Here is a 24207-nt window from a genome sequence, read left to right as displayed (position 1 = left end):
GAACGTTCGAAATGATGACGTCATCGTTCTAGAACGTTCGAAATGATGACGTCATCGTTCTAGAACATTCGAAATGATGACGTCATCGTTCCAGAACATTCGAAATGATGACGTCATCGTTCTAGAACGTTCGAAATGATGACGTCATCGTTCTAGAACGTTCGAAATGATGACGTCATCGTGACAATGACTCAGCAAAAAAGTATCCAGAACCGGCCTTGTATATCTACTTATGTGTCCTATGATTTTCTACTCCTTCATGATGATTGTGGTAACATGATTCGAGAGGTTTCTAACTATGATCTTGAATTACACATTTTGTAAATCAGATTTTCAAAAAAACATCTGGTCTTGGTATAGTGTGTAGTTATTCTTTTCCCATTAGGTCTGACGAGTGATAAATTGGGAAACTTTTCCAGAAAGCCTATGGATGCTTTTTTTGCTGATGATATGAAAAGTCGTATCTTAGGAATGCGGTATGCAAACACAAATTTTGATAACAAAACTTATAGAATGACATGTATGTTGAGTATTTCCACTTTGCAAACTACAAATATGGAATTATTATAAAAAAAATTCATTCCGATAAGTCTACTGTTGCTCAGTTTTGGATGCGATCAAATATGATGCCTACGAACATCCCCAGAAACTTACAGAATTGCTGAATGCAATGTGCGCTATCAAGAGACTCGGTAGAGTCTCGGGACAAGTACATTGACAGCCCTGTCGTCTGCTGGCCTGAGGCTCTCGCCGAGACTATCTTTTCTCTGAATAAAACGATTCGCGGTGGTGGGGGTAAAACTGGCATGTCATTTTCCAGAATTGCGGAGCTCAAGAGATGTTTTGTTAAGCGAAAATTAGTTTGGAGACTAAATTTCAAAATCTCTTTCGAATGAGCCCGAAACCAACACGATCAGTAGCGTAATTGCTGAGAAAAAACTTTGCACAGGCTCAAGATTATGCAAAAGTTACTAACACATTTAGAAATTTGACATGTCTGTATATAATACCATCAAAGGCCTCATGTCCCTCGGTCTAACTTCGCGGCGGTGTCGCGGACTGACGTCACATGCCGAGAGCTCGAAAGTCACCAGCCGAAGTTTCACGTCATTTTGACGTTTGGGGTTATGATGTTATGAAGTGCGTGCGGGATGACTAAAAATAATTTTCGTCATCTAACGAAGTGCATATTACTATTTATTTCGTTAAATTTTGTGATATACTAAACCAGTATCAAAGCGGCCGCGTAAATGTAGTCTGTGATATGTGTGCGAAAAAGGATATAAAAAATGCGCGATGCATATGTCAACGAAAACTTTTCAAGATTTCATTATTTTGTTCGACTGGAAATAAGCGTTAACTAAAGTAATCTTTCAATTAAATCAGAGTGCGAGAAATATTGTGCAGTGTAAATATATCGTCAGTAGGCTAGGTTATATATATGAAGGCGTCAGATTATATATATGAATAAATACAACAAAAACACACAGAACTGTTAGAATGATGTTGTAAACTTTAATTGAATAAATGTTTTCTAATTTATTTCTCATGTTTTCCATATTTTGCTTCATATTCAGTTTGGCTCTGCCCTCTCCGATCCTTGTTTTCACTCCATCGGTTTGCAGCGGATCGATACATATCATTAATTAATTGCCTAATATGTGTCCTATGATTTTCTACTATTTCTTCATGCTGATTGTGGTAACGTGATTCAAGAGGTTTCCAGCTATGATCATCAATCTCACATTTTGTACATCAGATTCTCAAAACAGTTTCTGGTCTTGATATAAGTGTAGTTATTCTTTTTCCACCTGGTCTGTCGAGTAACAAATTTTGAAACTTATTCCAAAAAGTCTTTGGATGCTTTGTTTGCTGATCATATGAAAAGTCGAATCTTTGGAATGCAGTAGGCAAAAACAAATTTTGACAACAATACTTATGAAATGACATGTATGTTGAGTATTCCCACTTTGCGAACTACAAATGTGGAATTATTAGTGAAAAGATTCATTACGCTAAGTCTACAGTTGCTCAGTTTTGGATGTAATCAAATATAATGCTAGCTAACATCCATGGGAACATACAGAATTTCTGAATACAATATTCGCTATGTCATTTCAACGTAACATCATGACTTTTGCCAACTTTTCTCTATAATACTATAGATTTGGATTATTGAAATACAGCAAAAATTTGCGAATTATAAAATTTATATACTGTGCCACTCATTTTACTTTTTAAAACTAACTGTAACATATATATGAAGTAAAAAACTCATCACAGAAGTCTTCAGTTGCTCATTTATGGATAGATTTTAAATTGCTGTCTTCAAAATTTATTGCGCAGATACCTGCGAACTCTGAAATTTCTGTGCATAAATATGTGTGTTAAGTATCACCCCCTATCTTTGATTATGAGAATGAGTAATAGAACTTGGTTTAGCAAGTTTTAAAGTATTTCTTTTTAAATACTATTGAAGTTTGTATTACTGCGGTATGAAGCGAATATCTCCAAACTTTCATATTTTTGTGTCGCAGCATGTGTGCCAATCATTTAAATTTTTTACTCCAACCGTAACATGTAATCTCAAAAATTCATCACAAACGTCTTCAGCTTTTCTAAATTCCTAAATTTTCCGTTGTCTATTTTATTCTGAGTTTTTAAACTTTCAAATTTATTCCTGAATTCTCCTGAAATTGTTTTTCTCCAAAACCAATGCAGATACCTTAAACGTTTTTGAATTCCGTTGCTCTGTTGAATTAAGTACGCTCAGTTTTTTTTGCTTCTTTGAGTTCTGACATAATAAATGTTTCTGGGTGCCTTTTTTCAGCAACTATCAAACCGTAGATAATTGGATCTCAGCGGCCACTTGCAAACTTTGGAAATATATTTCATCGGGGACACGTTTTGAATGACACGAAAATGTCTAGATTCAGAATGCAAAAGCAACATTTAAAAAGGGCCAATTCTGTTGGATTTGTTGTGTCTTGAATTTGATCTATCTTTCCTCTTTTCCTTTCTTTTTCCTAACGTTATCAGCCGAAAATCATATCTCGGCCCGCAACACGCATTGCTCCATGCTCTTGAGTTCCCAATGGACGAAACATATTAGAAGACAAGGAGAAAAATCACCAAAGTCCAAGAATAAACCTCTATCGAAATATTTTCAGTACAATTTCGACGAAAAATAGGTCTTTTTTCGTGAAAACCAACGTTATACGCCGAAAATTATAAACAATTCATAGATATTTAAACTAAAATCTTATAGTCATCTGAACATAAATAAGGATCTTTTGAGAAAAAAGACGTGATATCAAACCATAAACTTCCCCTAGGGAAAAAAAGGTTGGGACAAGTACATTGATGGTCCCTCGTTTGCTGATAATTCCACCCATAAAAAAAACTTTAAACAAAATTTTTTTTTAATTGTAAAAAAAATTATTTCATAAAAAAAAATACAGAACAATTCGAAAAAAATTTTACAAATCTTGAAAAAACGTTATATTAAAAAAAAACTAATCTGCATCTATTTTTTAAAGTGTCAAAAGAATCAAATAACAAGTAAAAAATAATAAACCGAAAAATCGCCCTTGAAATCATTTTGGAAACCGATGCCTCATTCTTCTTATTTGATTCGAACAGCTAAATCAATTGAAAAAAATTCCATCTAATTTACGTGCAACATTAAAATTTATTATATCAATTCGAGGCCAAGTATTTTCTAATGAATTGAAAAAAGTTACCATTTGAATTACGTGCAGCACTAAAATTTATGATATCAATCGGTGGACAAGTATTTTATTAGTAACTCCAAATTTTGACATTATTGAATTGTTCTAAGAAGCTTTCAAATCCAAAAGAATCACATGCAAGCTAGTCATTTCTTACTCTATGGTGGTAGAGACTTATAAGAAAATCGATTCTTCTCAGACTTTCAGGATCCTCTGGTATTTTTCACAAAATTCAACGTCGATTGGATCGATACAAATTATGTTTAAATAAAAGTACTTGTCCGGCCCATGACTTTCCGTTTAAATTGTCTATCCAAATAAAAATCAGGGCTTGTCTAGAACTGATGGATCACAAGTATTCATGCAGAGGGAATTGAGAGAATTATCTTCAAGTAATTTTTACTTAATTGCACTAATTTAATACAAAACGTAAACAAATTGTTCCGCAATATACAAGGGATATTATTGTGCATCGATAAATGAAAAAAATTATACATAATAGTTCAAGCTTCCAAAATAACTCTCCAGTTTATATTCAATGATGGCAAATTTTACTTCCCACTTATTCTTCCAGCGAACGAATTCATTTCGGAATAAGAACTAACCTATACTATTATTAAGAATATTAAACTAATAATGAATCGCATTTCAATAAATTTTTGACCAGATTCTGCCGTACAATTTCGTTTTTTATGATTGATTTTTTATTGAATGGATAGTGATGGGCCGGACAAGTACTTTTATTTAAACATAATTTGTATCGATCCAATCGACGTTGAATTTTGTGAAAAATACCAGAGGATCCTGAAAGTCTGAGAAGAATCGATTTTCTTATAAGTCTCTACCACCATAGAGTAAGAAATGACTAGCTTGCATGTGATTCTTTTGGATTTGAAAGCTTCTTAGAACAATTCAATAATGTCAAAATTTGGAGTTACTAATAAAATACTTGTCCACCGATTGATATCATAAATTTTAGTGCTGCACGTAATTCAAATGGTAACTTTTTTCAATTCATTAGAAAATACTTGGCCTCGAATTGATATAATAAATTTTAATGTTGCACGTAAATTAGATGGAATTTTTTTCAATTGATTTAGCTGTTCGAATCAAATAAGAAGAATGAGGCATCGGTTTCCAAAATGATTTCAAGGGCGATTTTTCGGTTTATTATTTTTTACTTGTTATTTGATTCTTTTGACACTTTAAAAAATAGATGCAGATTAGTTTTTTTTTAATATAACGTTTTTTCAAGATTTGTAAAATTTTTTTCGAATTGTTCTGTATTTTTTTTTATGAAATAATTTTTTTTACAATTAAAAAAAAATTTTGTTTAAAGTTTTTTTTATGGTGTCATTTTAATGTAACATCATGACTTTTGACAACTTTTCATTATAATGCTGTAGATTCGGATCATTAAAATACTGCAAAAATCTGCAAACTATACAATTTAAATACTGTGCCATCATTTTACACTTTGACTCTAACTGTAACATCTATATGAAGTAAAAAATTGATTATAAAAATCTTCAGTTGCTCATTTATGGATAGATTTGAAATTGCTGTCTTCGAAGCTCATTGCGCAGATACATTGAACCGCAGCAGATACCTGCGAACTCTGAAATTTCTGTGGATAAATATATATGCGACGGATCACCCCTTATCTTTGATTATGGTAATATGTAAGGTAAATGCAAGTTTTTAAGTGTTCCTTTTCAAATAGTATTGAAGTTTGTATGACTGATATACAGCGAATACTTCCAAACTTTGATATTTCTGTGTTGCAGCATGTGTGCCAATCATTCAAATCATTTAATCCAACCGTATCATGTAATCTAGAAAATTCATCACAAAAGTCTTCCGCTTTTCTAAATACTTCAATTTTCCTTTTTCTACTCCATTGTGAGTTTTCGAATTTCTAAATTCATTTCTGAATTGTCCTGAAATGGTTTTCCTCCAAAACCAATGCAGGTACCTTAAACGTCTTTGAATTCTGTTGCTCTGTTGAATTAAGTTCGCTTAGTTTTTTTTGCTGCTTTGAGTTCTGGCATAATAAAGGTTAGAAGTTTTCGGGTACTTTTTTTCAGCAACTATCAAACTGTGGATAATTGGACCTCAGCGGCCACTTGCAAACTTTGGAAATATATTTCATTGAGGGCACGTTTTGGATGAAATGAAATCTCTAGATTCAGAATGCAAAAGCGACATTTAAAGTGGGCAAATCTGTTGGATTTTTCGTGTTATGAATTTGATCTATCTTTCATTTGAATTTTGAAGAACAGGGATAAATAAAATCTGTTCTATTAAGGAAATCTTTACATCAGTTCTTTCTTGGTATGAAGACTTGGAAAAAATCGCGAAAGGCCAAGGACAGACAGGAGACGAAATATTTCCAGTACAATTTTGACGAAAAATAGATCTTTTGTCGCGGAAACCAACGTTATAAGCCGAAAATCATATTACAGCCCACGAGACGCATTTCTTCACTCTCTTGGGTTCCTATTATACAAAACATATTAGAAGATAAGGGGGAAAATCACCAACGTGGAAAAACAAACCAGTGCCGAAATATTTCCAGTACAATTTTGACGAAAAATAGGTCCTTTTTCGTGGAAACCAACGTTATAAGCTGAAAATCATATTTCGGCCCCCAACCCGCTTTCTACCATTCTCTTGGGTTCCCAATAAGCATAGCATATTAGAGTAGAAGAAAAAAAATAGCCAAAGTGCAAAGACAGACCTGTGACGAAATATTTCCAGTACAATTTTGACGAAAAATAGATCTTATTTCGTGGAAACCAACGTTATAAGCCGAAAATCATATTATGGCCCACAACACGTATTTCTTCATGCTCTTGGATTCCCAATAGACAAAACATATTAGAAGACAAGGAGAAAAATCACCAAAGTCCAAGACCAAACCAGTGCCGAAATATTTTCAGTACAATTTTGAAGAAAAATTGGTCTTTTACGTGGAAACCAACACTGTAAAAAAAATCTGTATTGGAATTAATATAAAAGTGTAGGAAGTCTTTTTACAGATATCGTTTATTAATTTTAATATTGTCGTCTGAAAATCAATGCCCTGCTTTTGGAATGTCTAATAATCGTTTAGTAATATCCCAACACTTAAGTACTGGAAAAATCATATACGTATCGCAAGGAATCTATTATAAAACGTATTAAAATTAATATACACAGCTTTCATTTTTAAAGCAAAAGAAAGTAAATTTAGTTCAAAAAAGTGTATGAATTTCACGGTGTTAGGTTAGTATAGTTGTTATTATTTACTGTATGAATTTTAATATGAAAATTTCGGAATTCTTTTTGGTGATTCAGTTTACGAAAACTAATAACCGTCATTTTAAAATTAATACACTACGTTTTAAAATCTCCCAGGAATGCGGAGTAATACTGCAATACTAAAGTAATGGAAAAATCATATACCTTTTTAAAAGTATCAGTTGTGGATATATCAAAATTAATGCGCTTAGATATTGATTTGTGTAAAAGTTTTTTTTCGATTCTTAGACAATACCATCAATTTAAAATACAAAGGTGTATTAATTTTTCAAGACTGAATGCTTTCAAATACTACTTATTTTTCGAAGTTTGATGAAATTGTAGTGGAAAAATCACAAACATGAAAATATGTATGATAATAGGGAGTGTATCAAAATAAAAAGCAGAGCTCGTAGTTTTGATATCTGTACATTTTTTTTTTTATTTCAGAAGCCCACTTAAATTTCAAATGCCAATTTACCGTAATTTTACATCACTAGTCTGTTATAATTTGTACATTGTATTCCCATCGCAATATAACTGTTGTAGGAAAGTAATAAATATTCGTACCCAAAAATATAAAAGAAATTCAAATAAAAATGCAAGGATGTAATTTCTTAGAGGCTGTTTTCTTAATTTATATGAAACGACGTGGAGATGGAGATTCAATCATGTATGATGTGGTACTTCAATCGTCCTCGAACGCTTGCAATGAACTGGCCAGCTTCATAACATTTGCATCGAATGACATCGTTTTCTTTTTTTGTTTCCCCTTCTGCTTATGGCCGGTTTGCGGATTGATCTGGAGTAGCGCCCTGAAAACAGACAGGAAACACAAAATTTGAAAACGCGATTAAAAAAAATTATTGTTACAAAGTTCCTAAGTTCGACGGAATTTTCAAAAAATAAACTCGAACTTTCCCGTTATTGATGATCACATTATTATGAACAATTATATTTAAAAAAAGAGGTGATTTTGCTTTGTTTAAACAGCTTTGTAATTTTGTTTCGTTTTCTACAATGACTAAATTTTTTTTTAAATAATGGATACATCACCTTTGAATAAATTCCAAAGTTTTGGTGATTCCTGGACGGTACTCGTAACCGAATACGTAAAACGCCAGAAATGTGACGAGCATTCCGTCGAGCACGTCCCGGGCACTGATGTTGTTCCCTTCGACGATGACGTCGCATTTCGCTTCGTCATCAAACAGTGATTTACCTGTAATTGAAAAACATTCACGTACATTAGAAATTATCAAAGTTGAATAGAATGTAGAGGATTAGCAGTTTCATGAAATTGAATCGATATCGTTTTGCTACTAATGATCCATGACGTTGATGCTAGATTAAATAATGCTTCATAACTTTTGTAAAATAAAAACGTTCTTTTATTGTTAAAATTATTCGGTACTTTTGTGAACTTGCCTCTTATTATAAGAATCGGGAAGTCCGCATCAACTTCGTTAACGAGCTCGGTAATCAGCACATCTTCCTGTAAGCAGAGTTACAAGCATATAAAAACATTTTAAATAACATCGTTACAATCATCTGAACGATATTCTGAAGAGGAAACAAACTTGGAAAGTAATTAGAAATATTTAAAAAATAGTGACGGTAAATGATTGAAATATTCATTTGAAAATAATTAAGAAATGTGTAAAAAAAGCAAATTTCAATTTTGTATACACATGGTATTAAAATTCTATGGTTCATTAATTAAATTGAATTAAAAAACACGTACAGATACAACTTTGCATAACAGCTGCAAGTCTTCTTTCAGTTGGATAGCGATCAAAGGGAATGCAAGTGCCATCATCGAAATATCGCTTTTTGTGGCAGCACTCGAAGCTCGAGCTTCCGCTATGAGATTGAGAACTTCGCTTGATTTCTCATTTTCTTCCTTATGGCTCGTTGATTTTTTTGCTTTCAATAATTGGGATTTCTCAGTGTAAATTGTGAACTTTCTTAGTGATTTCGCGATCTTGGGCAAATATTCCTCCCATGTTTTGCAGATGGGCTTGCCAAGAAGACGTGAAGCGTGCTTCTCGATGTATTGCGGTGTTTTTAAATATGGCCAGTCTTGGAACACTTGAGTCAGGGTTCTTTTTTTTTTGTTGATAGTCATTCGCTGCGTTGGATAGGTATCGTTCATTAAATTGGTGATCTTTTCGTCATCTTTTTCCTTGGCTTCAAAGAATTTGATAAGGGCATTTTTTTTGTCGGTTTGAGATTGTGCAGTTTCTGTTGACGGTAAAAGAGGCTGGTACTCGACACAACCGTATTCGTCTTGTTTCCGCGGTGGTTGTACGGGTTCAGAAACATCATCATCGTCCTTATCGTCCAGTCCGAACTCGACACGTTTCTTCGCTTCCTTATCAAATTTGCGATAATTTACAGCGTTGTAAATTTGTTGCCGCAAAGTTTCTATACCGGAACCAACCACTTTGTCGCTGATTACATCGCTAAAAGTTTTCGGATATTTTTCCGTTATCATTTTCGCCATTCGTTCCGCAGTTGATCGTGAATAATCTTTTAAATGGTGAATCATGTGATCTGCAATAGTAGCCACCATTGCTCGTCGATCAACTTCATACGCCCTTTGTTCGTTCTGGCAAGCTTTCATCAGACGCTCCGGGAATTTCCCCCAAATGTTGCTACCAACCGATTCTCCAAGAGCCACTGCATCAGGTGATTCGTTGATCGAACGTTCATTCGCAGTTGAAGTCGACGGCTCAGCTTCGAGTAATGTTTTTGAACTTTCAGTTGCTGATTGCCAAGTTCCATTTTCAGGTAATATCATCAAACAAATTGGTGTTATTGACATCTTGCTGAGTTCGAGTAGGATTTCATCGTCGTCTATTTCTGTACCGTCTTCTTCTAAAGCCACCTGAATAAAAGCCATTATCACGCTATGACAGCCGTTCAATATGAATTACCCTAAGCATCAAAATGAAGATTCTTTTACTTTCTTCTGATATTTTCATCCTATTCGAACCTCTATTAAACCTCTATTAAAAAATGGTCGAAGGGAATAAAGTGAATAACAAATGAAACGTGTCTCGATATTATCAAAGTAAAAATTCCATAAATTAATGTTAGAAGAATTTTCCTTAATTTGAGCTACATGAATGCAATTTTGATTAGATTTTTAACGTTTACGATTATGGAGAAAGTGGACCACGAAGTTACGTTTTATAAAAATCTTGCTGTAGATTTAGAGTGGAAGGCCGAAACTTTTTTTTTTAATTACTTGAGAAATGTATGGACGAAAGTTTGTTTTAAATTTACCTCAATTAATAAATTAATTGTGTGACAAAAAACGCCTATAATTTGGTGCCAGTTTATATCATTTTTCGAGATTAAACACGGAGATTTGAGTGCGAAAAAAAGTACAAATTCATTAAAATTCTCAAAAAGAAACGAATTTTCGTAGTGCCGTAAGAGGAAAAAATTCACCGTCAACGGTAGGCACGTAAAGTTGATTACAAAGTTCGAATCCTTTAGTATTGACAGTGGAATCTGTGTTGTGAAAAACTGAGGAAAGATTTGTACAAATGATTTCAATTGTACATAATTACTATTATGGAATGGGTTTCCAACTACTTTCGATAATTTATTACGGAGACAGCCGTTTAGAAAAATCTTATTTGTGAAGCAAAATAAGCATCTTCATTTTAACGCGTATAGCGTATACATATATTGGTACAGGGCAAACAAAAGTGTTTGAATAAGCGGAATATTTTTAGAAGCATGCGATGTTCATTAGGGAAAACATTTTTACGTCATTACAGTCTGTTTTGGGTCATGCATTTTGAAGTAATGTAAGAAAATATATAAAGAAAAAGCTCGTAACCTTGTAAACGCCGTCAGAAAAGTTCAGTTTTTTTTTGGCATTACCAATTAGGTCTGTTAGTGTAGCTGCTTTCACTGCTATTTTTTTAGAGCGATCAGGTAAGCAAACTTTGAAAAGAGACATGCTACTTATGTTCAATCCTGTAAGTGAAAACAAGAAACATCGCACACAATTGAATACAGCAAAACACACGAAACAAAACGTCACTCATTTCTATTGTACTTTTTTTTCATTTTTGAGAGTTCAAAGAACAAAGCTCATTTCGAATAAAATTATTTTTCAAGCCTTTTGTTCCTTGTTACTTTCACCCTGAAGCTTTCACAACCGCTTCATTCTTTTTTTTTTAACAACACAAGTATTAGTGCGCTGGAAAATTTCCCGAAACCCAAGCGAATAACATTTTTTCAGTGGGTGCGATCTTACCTTCTTTGAAATTTTTATAAGGGTCGCGCAACTAATGCGTAATTTGGTTTTACGCAGACTAAGGACCCTGCGTTATATACGGTCAATTTTTCCGTACTTGGCAACTCGTGTAAGGGTAAGCAAACATGTTTGACAACTTGACCAATCTCATAAACACGAAGATAGGGAACAAAACGCGTCTTCAATACTTCGAATACCATGAACACAACTTCTTCATCGCTCAGTATGAGAACTATTTTCCCAACTTCAATGCCATATTGATATCCTCTTTGACCAATAATTAAACAATCGCTGACTTTGTACGTGATTCCCTTTACGATTGCTTGATTGCATTGCTGAGGTAGACGAATATTTTCGACTGCTTGCTGTATATTTTCATGATAAAGACATTTTTCAAAATGAGAATTCTCTTTCAGTTCAATTACTGGTCTGATATCCGCGCCCGACCGAATAAAACTCTGCATTAATTCGTGTTTCTCACAGAGAGATTTGGTTACATTGATATAATTGCGGCTGTACCGGAGAACTCGTTTGAAATAAGTGTGCTTGCTCTCAAAGCGCATAGACCATACTTTCATTAAAGGCCCAAATTTTACTATTAATTCAGGGTAATGTCTCAAGTAATGGTGTTTTGGACGAATATTCTGTGCTAAGGTTTTTGTCAGTACCATGTATTCGCTTATAATTCTGTCCAAGTATGGCAAAGAATGCTTGTTAATTTTAGGAGCGCAAACGATCTCAACTATTTCTTCAAGAAGAAGAACGGCTTGCCACATTTCATCCATGTGATTTTCGATTTTGTCCACTATAAATAGTGGAAAAAGCTTGAGAAATATACAAATTTGCCAAGCCCCCCCAACAATTCTTTTTTTTTTAATTGAAATTGGACATGGCTTATCGCGGAAATCTTCTTTTGAATAATTGAAAGAATCTATTCGCTTATTCAAAAATGATAATGAAAACCATTCGGCTTGAATGAAGTAATCAATAAAAATTTTCAAATCATATGCGACAACTCCTTCCAACAAATCGTGACCGAGACAGGGTGGCAAACCTGGAGCACAAACGTGAAAATAAGACAAATCGTTAAACTTCGAATTGAATTTTATGCCTTGGTACTGGTCCGCTTTATTTTTTTCTCCCAACGCATAATTGTAATTTTCAATTGTTCTTGCCTCTGACATCAAACTTTGAATATCAACGTCGTCATTTAGCTCATCCCTCGTAAATAAACAATACCGACAAAAATGTTTCGATGTACTGAAATTTGTCACGAATCCGCCAAGTTCATGACTTCCTAAATTATCTCCTACAACAAAAACAAGTGAGCCTTTTACATTTTCTCCCGAAGGCAGTTGAACTCCAGTCATTTCCAATTCTTTCAAGTCTTGCACAATTTTTCCATAAACTTTTTCATGATCAAATTTTTTTTCTTTGCAAAGCGCAACAAGTTTTATCGAATTGACATGCGATCGTATGTATTCAGGAAAGTTACCAACGCTTAAGTAAATGCCGATCAATTTATGTTTGTGAATAGCAGTACCAATGGGATTTACTACCTCGAAAGCGTCCTGATATAAAATTATTTTGAGGGCATTCGGGTTTTTTTTAAAAAAGACAGACTCTTTGTACAAAGATCCGTCTGTGAAATCTTCAAGAACATCTCTTTCACAATTTTCAAAATTTCTGCGCAACTGATCACTGAGTGATTTATCGGTAAAAAGCTGTTTCACTGTTTCGTGTATGGGAACGTAATGGAAAAATGTTTTGTCGTTATGATCTTCGCTTAAAAGAACTTCAACGGGTTCAACAAAAGCACAGCTGGAAATATAAAATTGTTTGCGTTTGTAAGCTGTATGTAAAAGTTTTACTGCTTTGGAGAATGGGTTTTCCTTACATATTTTATCAATCTCCGAATTGATTCGATCTGACGCAACATTTTCCGATTCTAAAAGTTTCCTCAAATTCGAATTCATTATTGCGTTACTTTGTTCATGCGCATTAGAGATACCTAGAATCGCAGTTTGAAGAGTGGAAACTGGTACTAACAATGAGGACTCCAATTTCAAAAATAATTGAGCCACGTTCAAGTTGAACAGATCTTGAGAATGTTTGTTTTGAGTATCATCGACAACGTCATTGTCAAAATCTGGCAGATTTGAACTATCAAATCCTCCTATTTCTCCTATTTCTTGAACCAATTGACTTTCATCGACAGCAACTACTGCACAATCCAATGCGGGCATATCAACCGCGAGGTATCTAGTGCTAGGCGGGTGCTTTTTAGAGACATGGCCTGAGAAAGAATGTAACACGTCGTACTCTTTAACGCAATTAGCAAAGGGACACTTTACTCTTTCTTTACGTCGGATATGATAGTTGACATGCTTAATAATTTTGTGCCGAGAATCGAATTCTTTTTGGCAAAGAAGAATCGTGCAGACGTAATTCGTGTGTTCGGTATAGGTAGTATTGAAAGCGTCGATTGTTCTTTTTTTTAAGCGAACGCTATGAACTCGCCATAAGTGAGCTCTCAAAGAGCCTTCTAGCCGGAACATCTTTTTGCAACCGTTGAAACCGCAATGAAATTTCTGCGTTATATTGAAATGTAATTGACGATGTGCCAAGTACGGTGTCAGTTCGTGAGACTGATAGTCGCAAAATTGACATATATACATTCTATCTGCAAGATTGAAAACAAAATATAAGATATAGTATACACTGAAATAGAGATTTCTTCATATTGGTAACAAAATACGAACTGACTACGCATGATACTCGGACAAAGTTCAAAGTATATTCGGATAGAAGGTATAAATTGACGTTATTTTTTGGACGGGATTCAAGTTATTGACAGTGAATAAAAGCGTTGCGAGTATCCAAATCACTTGATGAAAAAAAAAAAATAAATAAAAAAATAGAATATATATGATTTTGAAATCCAATTTGAGAAAAAATAGACAGCGGAATTGTTCTCTCCAGTAGAAAAATAATGAATACTTTAAACGTTAAAACAAAAAAAAAAGAACGAAACTTGTTTTTCCAAATTGTGTAGATTCAGAAAATGAAAAATGGAAAAATTGAAAAATGGAATAATCGTGTAATAAAATCAACCTTACCCCTCGCAGATTGTAGACCAAAATTGAACATATATCTCCGGCAGCTTTTCGGTTTCAGGTGGTCCGAGGTGGAATTGCGTGTTTTCTATCGTGACCTTCTCTGCAACGGTAGCGCTGATGAACCCGCAGCAACGACTCCAAGGACTGTAGTTCCTTGGAGATAAAAAGTTTGAATCTCGAATATCCGTGTTCGTAATCTTTATTTTCATTCATTCGCACAATTTTTTTTTTTTTAATTCACACGGCCACGCACACTGAGACGAGAAAAATATATGGTTCCTCCGAGTTTGGTGCAATTTTAAACATAATAATCATATCGACTCTATATAGCCATGACTGAACCGCTGTAAGGAATTTCCATCATTTTCTAAAAGTAGCTGCGGCGAGTAAATTCCAAATTTAAAAAAATGTTTAACTGTGAAAAAATATGAGATCTATTGTAACATATACAGTGAATGAATTACGTTTCCTGTAGGAATTCTGAATTTTGGAAATAAAAAAAAAATGAGATCATTTTCTAACGTAGCCAAGTACAGTGAATGAATTAAGGTTCTTGTGGAATTCATTCGTGTACACTTTTAGCCCTAATCCCTCACTTATTCAGAAAAATTTTCCAGCAAACGTCACAGAGCAACAAAGGTTTCTCGAATGATTCTGCAATTATTAAGAGATTATCATCTGTTTTTATGCTAGCTCGGGTTATAAACTTAAAACAGTTTACGCGTACAAGTGCATGCATTGTATCTATACGATGAACTGCACAAATTCATTTTCAACATTACACACAAGCTTGGCGTGCATGGTTTTCAATCGGAAGCTCGGGAAGAGACAATTGTTCAAATTTACTATGAAAACAATAATTAATTAGAATTGTATGAACGAGTGTGAAAAAAACCGATCCCCCAATAAAATAAGAGGGGCCCTGTTATATAATGATTTGGTAAACAATACAGATGGGTGAAATTTGTGGATAAAATTGAACGATTAAACGAACGGATAAAGAAATGAAATCAATCAATCCCTTTATATGCCTTTATCTTGTACGGATAGATACGGCCATTCTTTCATGCCCATACGCATTTTAATTTATCCACGCGTCACTTTCACTCGTTTGTCCGTACACTCTTTTTTTTACCAAATGGGCAGATGATTGGATGAATTACACAAGTATTGAAATGGATGAACAAAGAAGTAAGCTGTGTAAACATTGATTTGAGAAAAGAAAACGCGTTGAATACGAAACATTTGGAGTAATGAATTTATCAGTCAAACTAGTCAAGAATAGATATTTTTCTTTGTGTACACAGCGTGGGATCTCACGTCGGACTACTCAATAAAATAGTTGGATGGAAAAGGGATGGCAAATTAAAAAACAATTACATGAGAGGATCATCAAGTTTTCTTCAAATATATGGACGGATGAGGCATTCCTTCGCCGAGCTTCCGATTGAAAACCATGCACGCCAAGCTTGTGTGTAATGTTGAAAATGAATTTGTGCAGTTCATCGTATAGATACAATGCATGCACTTGTACGCGTAAACTGTTTTAAGTTTATAACCCGAGCTAGCATAAAAACAGATGATAATCTCTTAATAATTGCAGAATCATTCGAGAAACCTTTGTTGCTCTGTGACGTTTGCTGGAAAATTTTTCTGAATAAGTGAGGGATTAGGGCTAAAAGTGTACACGAATGAATTCCACAAGAACCTTAATTCATTCACTGTACTTGGCTACGTTAGAAAATGATCTCATTTTTTTTTATTTCCAAAATTCAGAATTCCTACAGGAAACGTAATTCATTCACTGTATATGTTACAATAGATCTCATATTTTTTCACAGTTAAACATTTTTTTAAATTTATTTATTGACAATGCGAATATAGAAAATCATTTAAAACGACGGTCACGACCTTTTAATACTTGGCGTGCCTTTTTTACTTTTTGAAGTTTTAATATTTACTGATTTCACTTCTTTTTGCGAGACGTGACAACTATATAGGAATCGTATTTCATTCACTATATTTGTCAACTTCAGAAAACGATCTCATTTTTTTTTATATTTTGAAATTTTTTATTGATAATGCAAATATAGAAAATTATTGGAAACTACGGTCGCGACCTTTTAATAATTGGCGTTCTTTTTTTACTTTGTTAATTATTTTTTTTCTGATTTAGCTTATTTTTTAGAGGCGTGACAATATTTACTTAAGAAAAAAAATACATTCCTCGTCTTCGACGAAAATTTTTAAAACGATTTGTTTCAAGTTGAGTGCTTTTCTCTATGTGCCAAAAGCAATCGACACAGCCAATTTTTCTATGTAGACGGACGAAAACTGTGCGGTTATGTTCATGTGAGTTGAAACCTTTTACAAGCAATAATGGTGACGATTTTGATTATGCATTCAGCAAATCGAATTTTCCAATGAAAGATTGGGAAATTCCTATGCAATGGGATGATATTTTCATTTTCTATTCCTTTTTTTGAAAAGCTCCACTTGTTTACTTGGAAAAATGATTTTTGAAACTATCTTCTTCTCATTCATGGATTCCATGTTGACATGGATACTGTCAATGGTTTGCAGTGTCCAAGGAGATGTTTCCATGGTATTCAATGTCTAAGACCACAGCTTTATGGTTATTGGTGTCCAGTGATATTTTTTCATGTAATCATTCTTCTGTAACGTCTGAACCTGCCTCGTCAATGTAAACTATTAAATCGCAGATCTAGATATCGATAACTATGAGGAAATATATCGTAAACCATTGCACCGTTTACCTAAATATCGGGAAATATAAAATTGTCGAATATATATTGAAAAATACGAAGGCATCCACCTAGACATCGAAAACCCTATAGTCGCCAAACTAGACATCGAAAACTATAGAGCCGACGACCTAGATATCGACAACCTTAGAAAAACTCACCACACTATCGGAAACTATGGAGCCGTTGACTTTCATATCGGGAACCATGGACAAATTCACCTTAACATCGGAAACTATGGAGCTATCGACCGGGATAGTGAAAACTATGAAGTCGTCAACCTAATCCACGAAAACAATGGGAAAACATACCTGGACATTGAAAACTACGGAGCCGTTGATCTAGACCTCGAAAAGCATGAAAAAACATACCAGGACGACGAAAGCCATGGAGAAATATACCTAGCCATCGAAAACCATGGAGCTGTCGACGTAGACATCAAAAACAATGGAACCGTCGACCTAGACCATGAAAACCATGGAGAACTATAACCAAACATCGAAAACTATGGAATTGTTGACCTAGCATCAAAAGCCATGACGGAATATACCTGGACCACGAAAACTATGAAGGAACATACGTAGACATTTAAAACTATGAAGAAATATACCTGGACATCCAAAACCATGGAGGAATATACCTAGACACTGAAAAATATGTAGACACATACCTAGACATCGAAAAGTATGAAGTCATCGACCTAGATCACGGAAATGATGAAGAAATATACCTAGAGAACAAAAACTATGGAAACTCAGACCTAGCCATCGAAAACCATGGAGGAATATACCTGAACCACGAAAACCATGATGAAACATGCCTAGACATTGAAAACCATGGAGGAATATACCTGGACGACGAAAAACATGGAGGAATATACCTGGACCACGAAAACCATGAAGGAACATGGTTTTCGTGGTCCTTCATATTTGGTCATTGAAAACTGTGGAGCCGTCGACCTCGACTGCGAAAACCATGAAGAAACATACCTAGACCACGAAAACCATGGAAGAATCTACGTAGACCACAAAAACCATAGAGAAACATATCCATACATCGAAAACCATGGAGGAATATACCTGGACCACGAAAACCATGTAGGAACATATCCAGAGATCGAAAACCATGAAGGAATATACCTAGACATCAAAACTCATGGAGGAATTATCCTAGACCACGAAAACCATGAAGAAACATGCCTAGACATTGAAAACTATGGAGGAATATACCTAGACATCGAAACCCATGGAGCAATTATCCTAGACCACCAAAACCCGAGAGAAATATACCTGGACATCGAAAACTCTGGAGCCGTCGACCTCGACTGCGAAAGCCATGAAGAAACATACCTAGACCACGAAAACCATGGAGGAATCTACCTAGACCACGAAAACTATGGAGGAATGTACCTAGACCACGAAAACCATGGAGAAACATATCCATACATCGAAAACCATGGAGGAATATACCTGGACCACGAAAACCATGAAGGAACATGTCCAGACATTCAAAAGCAAGAAGGAATATACCTAGACATCAAAACCCATGGAGGAATTATCCTAGACCACGAAAACCATGCAGAAGCATACTTGGACATCGAAAACTGTGGCGCCGTCGACCTTGACCGCGAAAACCATGATTAAACATGCCTAGACATAGAAAACCATGGAGGAATATACCTAGACATCGAAACCCATGGAGGAATTATCCTCGACCATGAAAACCCGAGAGAAACATACCTGGACTTCGAAAACTGTGGAGCCGTCGACCTCGATTGCGAAAACCATGAAGAAACATATCCAGACCACGAAAGCCATAGAGGAATATACCTAGACATCGAAACCCATGGAGAAATTATCCTCGACCACGAAAACCCGAGAGAAACATACCTGGACATCGAACACTGTGGAGCCGTCGACCTCGACTGCGAAAACCATGAAGAAACATAACTAGACCACGAAAACCATGGAGAAACATATCCATACATCGAAAACCATGAAGGAATATACCTAGACATCAAAACCCATGGAGGAATTATCCTAGACCACGAAAACCATGGAGAAGCATACTTGGACATCGAAAACTATGGAGCCGTCGACCTCGACCGCGAAAACCATGAAGAAACATGCCTAGACATTGAAAACTATGGAGGAATATACCTAGACATCGAAACCCATGGAGGAATTATCCTCGACCACGAAAACCCGAGAGAAACATACCTGGACATCGAAAACTGTGGAGCCGTCGACCTCGACCGCGAAAACCATGAAGAAACATGCCTAGACATTGAAAACTATGGAGGAATATACCTAGACATCGAAACCCATGGAGGAATTATCCTCGACCACGAAAACCCGAGAGAAACATACCTGGACATCGAAAACTGTGGATCCGTCGACCTCGACTACGAACACCATGAAGAAACATACCTAGACCACGACAACCATGGAGGAATCTACTTACACCGAGACAACCATGGAGGAATATACCTGGATGACGAAAACCATGAAGAAACATGCCTAGACATTGAAAACCATGAAGAAACGTACCTAGACCACGAAAACCATGGAGAAAAATATCCATACATCGAAAACCATGGAGGAATATACCTGGACCACGAAAACCATGAAGGAACACGTCTAGACATTGAAAACCATGAAGGAATATACCTAGACATCAAAACCCATGGAGAAATTATCCTAGACCACGAAAATCATGGAGAAACATACCTAGACATCGAAAACTGTGGAACCGTCGACCTCGACCGCGAAAACCATGAAGAGACATACTTAGACCACGAAAACCATGGAGAAATATACCTTAGACATCAAGAACTATGGAGAAATACACCTGGACATTAAAAACTATGGAGAAATACACCTGCACATCAGAAACCATAGAGGAATATACCTAGACATCGAAACCCATAGAGGAATTATCCGAGACCACGAAAACCATGGAGAAACATACCTGGACATCGAAACCTGGGGAGCCGTCAACCTCGATCGCGAAAACCATGGAGGAATATACCTAGACATCAAGAACTATAGAGAAATACACGTGGCCATGAAAAACTATGGAGAAATACACTCGCACATCAGAAACCATGGAGGAATATACCTCGACATCGAAATCCATGGAGGAATTATCCGAAACCATGAAAACCATGGAGAAACATACCTGAACATCGAAAACTAAGGAGCCGTCGACCCAGACCTCGAAAACCATGAAAAAACATACCTTGACGACGAAAGCCATGGAGGAATATATCTGGACATAAAAAACTATGGGGTCGTCCACCTAGAAATCGAAAATCGCGATAGAATGTACCTAAACCTAGTCCTCCAAAACCCATGAGCTATCGCCCTAGACATCCTCGAATAATCCAGTGGCGTCGACCAGAATTTTATATTTTTTTAGTTTTATTATTTATTATTTAATGTTATTCGTATTATTCAATTTTTTCATTTTATTGTATTATTATCATTTTATATTATAGTATAATATAATATATATATTATATTATATATTAATTATAATAAAATATTTATTATAATAATATTTTATTATTAATTAATATTAATAAATAAAATATATATTATATAATTATATACATATTTTATGCGCAAACCAGGAGCTGGTATTGCCCCCGCTGTGCGCCCATTCTCTGTCTCTCTCGCTCGGCGACGCAGAAGGAGAGGGGGTAGCCGCGTTCAGCGTAGTGCGTGACGTAGAGTGTGACAAAAGTAAGAAATCGTGCAAAGGACGTAAGTCCAAATGTAAACAAGCGTAACTTACGCCCCTCTGTCTCTAAGAAAATGAAAATCCCGAAATGATGGATTTTAAATCACTAACGTTACATATCTCAGGATCTACTGGACGGATTTACTTGCAACAAAGACCAATGGAAAGAGAAAAATCGAAAAAAAATCGTCACAAATTTTCAAGTTCTTTTATGAAATGGTTTTTTTGTGAGAGCCATTTGAAAATTCTGTGACGTCATAAAACCGGCATATTCGCGTATATAAGAGTAGCGGCAGGGCTCGCGCTGGCTTTTCTTTTGCGCTGCAGTTTTTCCTTTTAATACTTGGCGTCGAGCCGCTACCGCGTCTCTTGATTCTCCAAATTTTATCTCCGAATGACTGACAATTCCTCTGCGAAGAGAAAATTTGTTCCGCTGTCTACTTTTGTTTGTTTCTATTTATCAACCTACGCTGGATGGAATTAAAATTTATTTTTCAAAAGTAACTGCGTCAGTTAATTCCAAGTTTTCATACTTTGCCTCAAGGCTAATTATTTGTCTACCAGGGAGAAAACTTGTTCCGCTGTCTATCTTTCATTTTTTTTGCTTTTTCTGTTCCTCCGCTAAGTGGAATTTCAATTCATTTGCTGCGTCTGGTTATTTCAACATTTTATACTTTTTATGAAAACGTCTATTCTTTCTCTACCGCAGAGGAAACTTGTTCCGCTGTCAACTTTTATTTCTTGCCATTTTTTTCCCTCCGCTAGATAGAATTTCAATTCACTTTCCAAAATGCGATACGTTTGGTTAATTCCATATATTTAATATTTTTTCTGCAAACTTTAATTTCTTTTTTACTAAAAAGAAACATTCAATACAAGGAACTTGAGAAGTCCTCCGATCCCTACGAATACAAGGAACTGCTTCTCACGCATATCGTTTTATTACACAAGGAAACATCTTTTTCGAAAGTATACGGACCACGCGGTAACCTAACCTCCTTAGACCGAAATCACGCCGCTCGCACTCAGCATACCACGAGATTGTAAAAATATAAACTGGTCAACAATAAAATAGTCTTGTAATAAAATAAACCGTACTTGTCTCTCACAGATTGTAGACCGAAAGTGAAAATATATCTCAGGCAGGTTTCGGTAGTATTCATGCAACCGCGACTCGTCAGGCACTGTCCGAGGTGGAATTGCGTATTATCATAGTGACCGTTCCCGCAACGGTGGCACTGAACACTCAGCAATAACTCTACTCGCCGACGTAGAAACTGTTTTATTTTGAAAGGACCAATATTCGCTCTGTGCACACTCAACACTCTCGTCAAAGTGAGAATGTGTAGTCGTTTGTACCTGCACATTGGTGGCGACGGCAATAGTGAGAAAAGGCATTAATTGGTCGTCAAAATGTATGTATGTACACAACTACACATTCTCACTTTGGTGAGAGTGTGAGAGTGTCTGAGTGTGCACAGATTCGAGCGAATAGATTCACCGATCATCAGAGATTATCGTTGAATTTCTGGAATGACGATCGCAGTAGACAAAATCAAGTACGTGGCAACAAAAGAATCGACGAATTCAATGCGTGTGGTAAACTCGATCACTTTTTCGTTCCGATCCGAGCTACCAGTTCTTTGTCGAGTCTTTTTTTATATCGGGCGTGTGCAACGATAAATTATTGAAAATTAACTTACCTGTAGATTACGAATGCTCGTCTGGTGTCTTTTATTGTTTTGTCAGTTAATTTATCACGAACTTTGTGCATCACGTTTCACACAAATCACAAAATATCCGTTTCGAATGAAATGAGCAATGAAAAATTGCTATACGCGAAAACGCGGAAGATTGAAAAATTAAGAATACAAAAATCACATTCTGGATGATGTGGCTGTACAGTTTCAGCCAAAAATTGTCATATATGAGAATTTTCATACTTCGTGACGCACCGAAAGGCTGAAAAACTTCCATAATATTTGCCATGACACGAACAAAAATTATGAATGATTATATCACTCAATAGTTATTAGCAAATTGTTTAACCAAATAATTTTGCCATATTTTCCTGGCCACGTCTGTTTTTTCTTGTACGCATCAAAAGTGTGCATTTTTCTGAGCACTTATGAACTTTTTCAGAATATTCTTACCGTTTTGACGTTTAAAAGAAATTTTGCAATTTGAAAACGGCAATTTTAGAATCAACGAATATTTTGGAAAAATTGGTAAGCGTTTATAAAAATGCATACTTTCGATTCGTACAAGAAAAAAATATTGAAAGAGTTCATAATATAAATTTCGACCGTGTATATTAATTTTTGTTTCTTATTCTCGTTTAACATTTTTGAAAGGTCAATGTTGGAACCACAAATCGCGCATATCCTGAAATCCAACTTCATATATATATCATTTCCCAAAGACCTGCAAATAAATTTCAAAGTTGTACTGTATTTTCAATGTTTTCTTTCCGACAGGTGGATTCATATACAAATGTTGTAATTTCCAATTGACAATATGGGATATTACATCACTAGTTCGAAAAATTCTCAAACCCGTTTTGAATATTGAATATCATGTATTGTAAATTTCATACTAGTTATAGGAATGTAGAATACTGTTTTAAATTTACCACACAAGTATATTAATTTTCATTTCATATACCCAGTTTGTAAAATTCATACACCGCTGTATAGTAAAAGTGTTGTAAATTTCATAACATTTTTTACAGTGAACATTATAAACCGAAATTCATTTCTCGGGCCTCATCCCGGATTCCTCCATGCTGTTGAGTTCCTAATAGGCATAACATATTAGAGTATGAGGAAAAAAATCGCCAAAGTTCAAGGGCAGACTTGTGACGAAATATTTTCACTACAATTTTTACGAAAAATTGGTTTTTTATGGTGGAAACCAACTTTATAAGCCGAACATCATACACGGGGAAAATAAGATTGGGAAAAGTACATTGATGGTCCCTTATTTGCTGATAATTTCATGAAAAAGATTATCCCATAAAAAATGTTCGTATGAGAATGGAATCTATAAAAATGTACTAAAAGCAATTAATTCATAGAAATTTATACTAAAATCCTATAACCGTCATAACATAAATGAGGAACTTTTGAGAAAAAAGGCGTGATATCAAACCATAAACTTCCCCTAGGGAAAAAAAGGTTGGGACAAGTACATTGATGGTCTCTTGTTTCTGGATGACATAGAAAAAAGATTCAGAACCAGGAAAAAAATTCTATAGAAATAATAAACGAAAAATTGAAAACTTCAAA

At 35.1% G+C, this 24207-nt stretch overlaps 2 protein-coding genes across 6 annotated transcripts in view; one reads left to right on the top strand and one right to left on the bottom strand.

The window, feature by feature from the left end:
- The window catches only part of inaD (inactivation no afterpotential D), a 2962486-nt gene that overhangs the window by 2581873 nt on the left and 356406 nt on the right, over positions 1–24207 (top strand). The window lies entirely within an intron of this gene.
- LOC122416416 (uncharacterized) lies at positions 7427–22691 on the bottom strand. 3 transcript variants are annotated; one of them, XM_043429360.1, is made up of 6 exons: positions 22624–22691; positions 14412–14564; positions 8758–9903; positions 8442–8508; positions 8070–8235; positions 7427–7828 (listed from the first exon to the last, which is right to left on the bottom strand). In XM_043429360.1, exons 3-6 carry the CDS (start codon positions 9838–9840, stop codon positions 7702–7704), a joined length of 1443 nt encoding a protein of 480 aa, XP_043285295.1. In that variant the 5' UTR covers positions 9841–9903; positions 14412–14564; positions 22624–22691; the 3' UTR covers positions 7427–7701. The 3 variants fall into 3 exon arrangements, with proteins under 3 accessions (XP_043285295.1, XP_043285294.1, XP_043285293.1); XM_043429359.1 differs by lacking the exons at positions 14412–14564; positions 22624–22691 and adding an exon at positions 11293–11536; XM_043429358.1 differs by lacking the exons at positions 14412–14564; positions 22624–22691 and having other exon boundaries at positions 8758–10652.

Source organism: Venturia canescens, chromosome 9 (assembly GCF_019457755.1).
Source record: "Venturia canescens isolate UGA chromosome 9, ASM1945775v1, whole genome shotgun sequence".
Taxonomy (NCBI): domain Eukaryota; kingdom Metazoa; phylum Arthropoda; class Insecta; order Hymenoptera; family Ichneumonidae; genus Venturia; species Venturia canescens.
The sequence above is the reverse complement of the archived record's forward strand: the minus strand, read 5'-3'. Positions and strand labels throughout refer to the sequence as shown.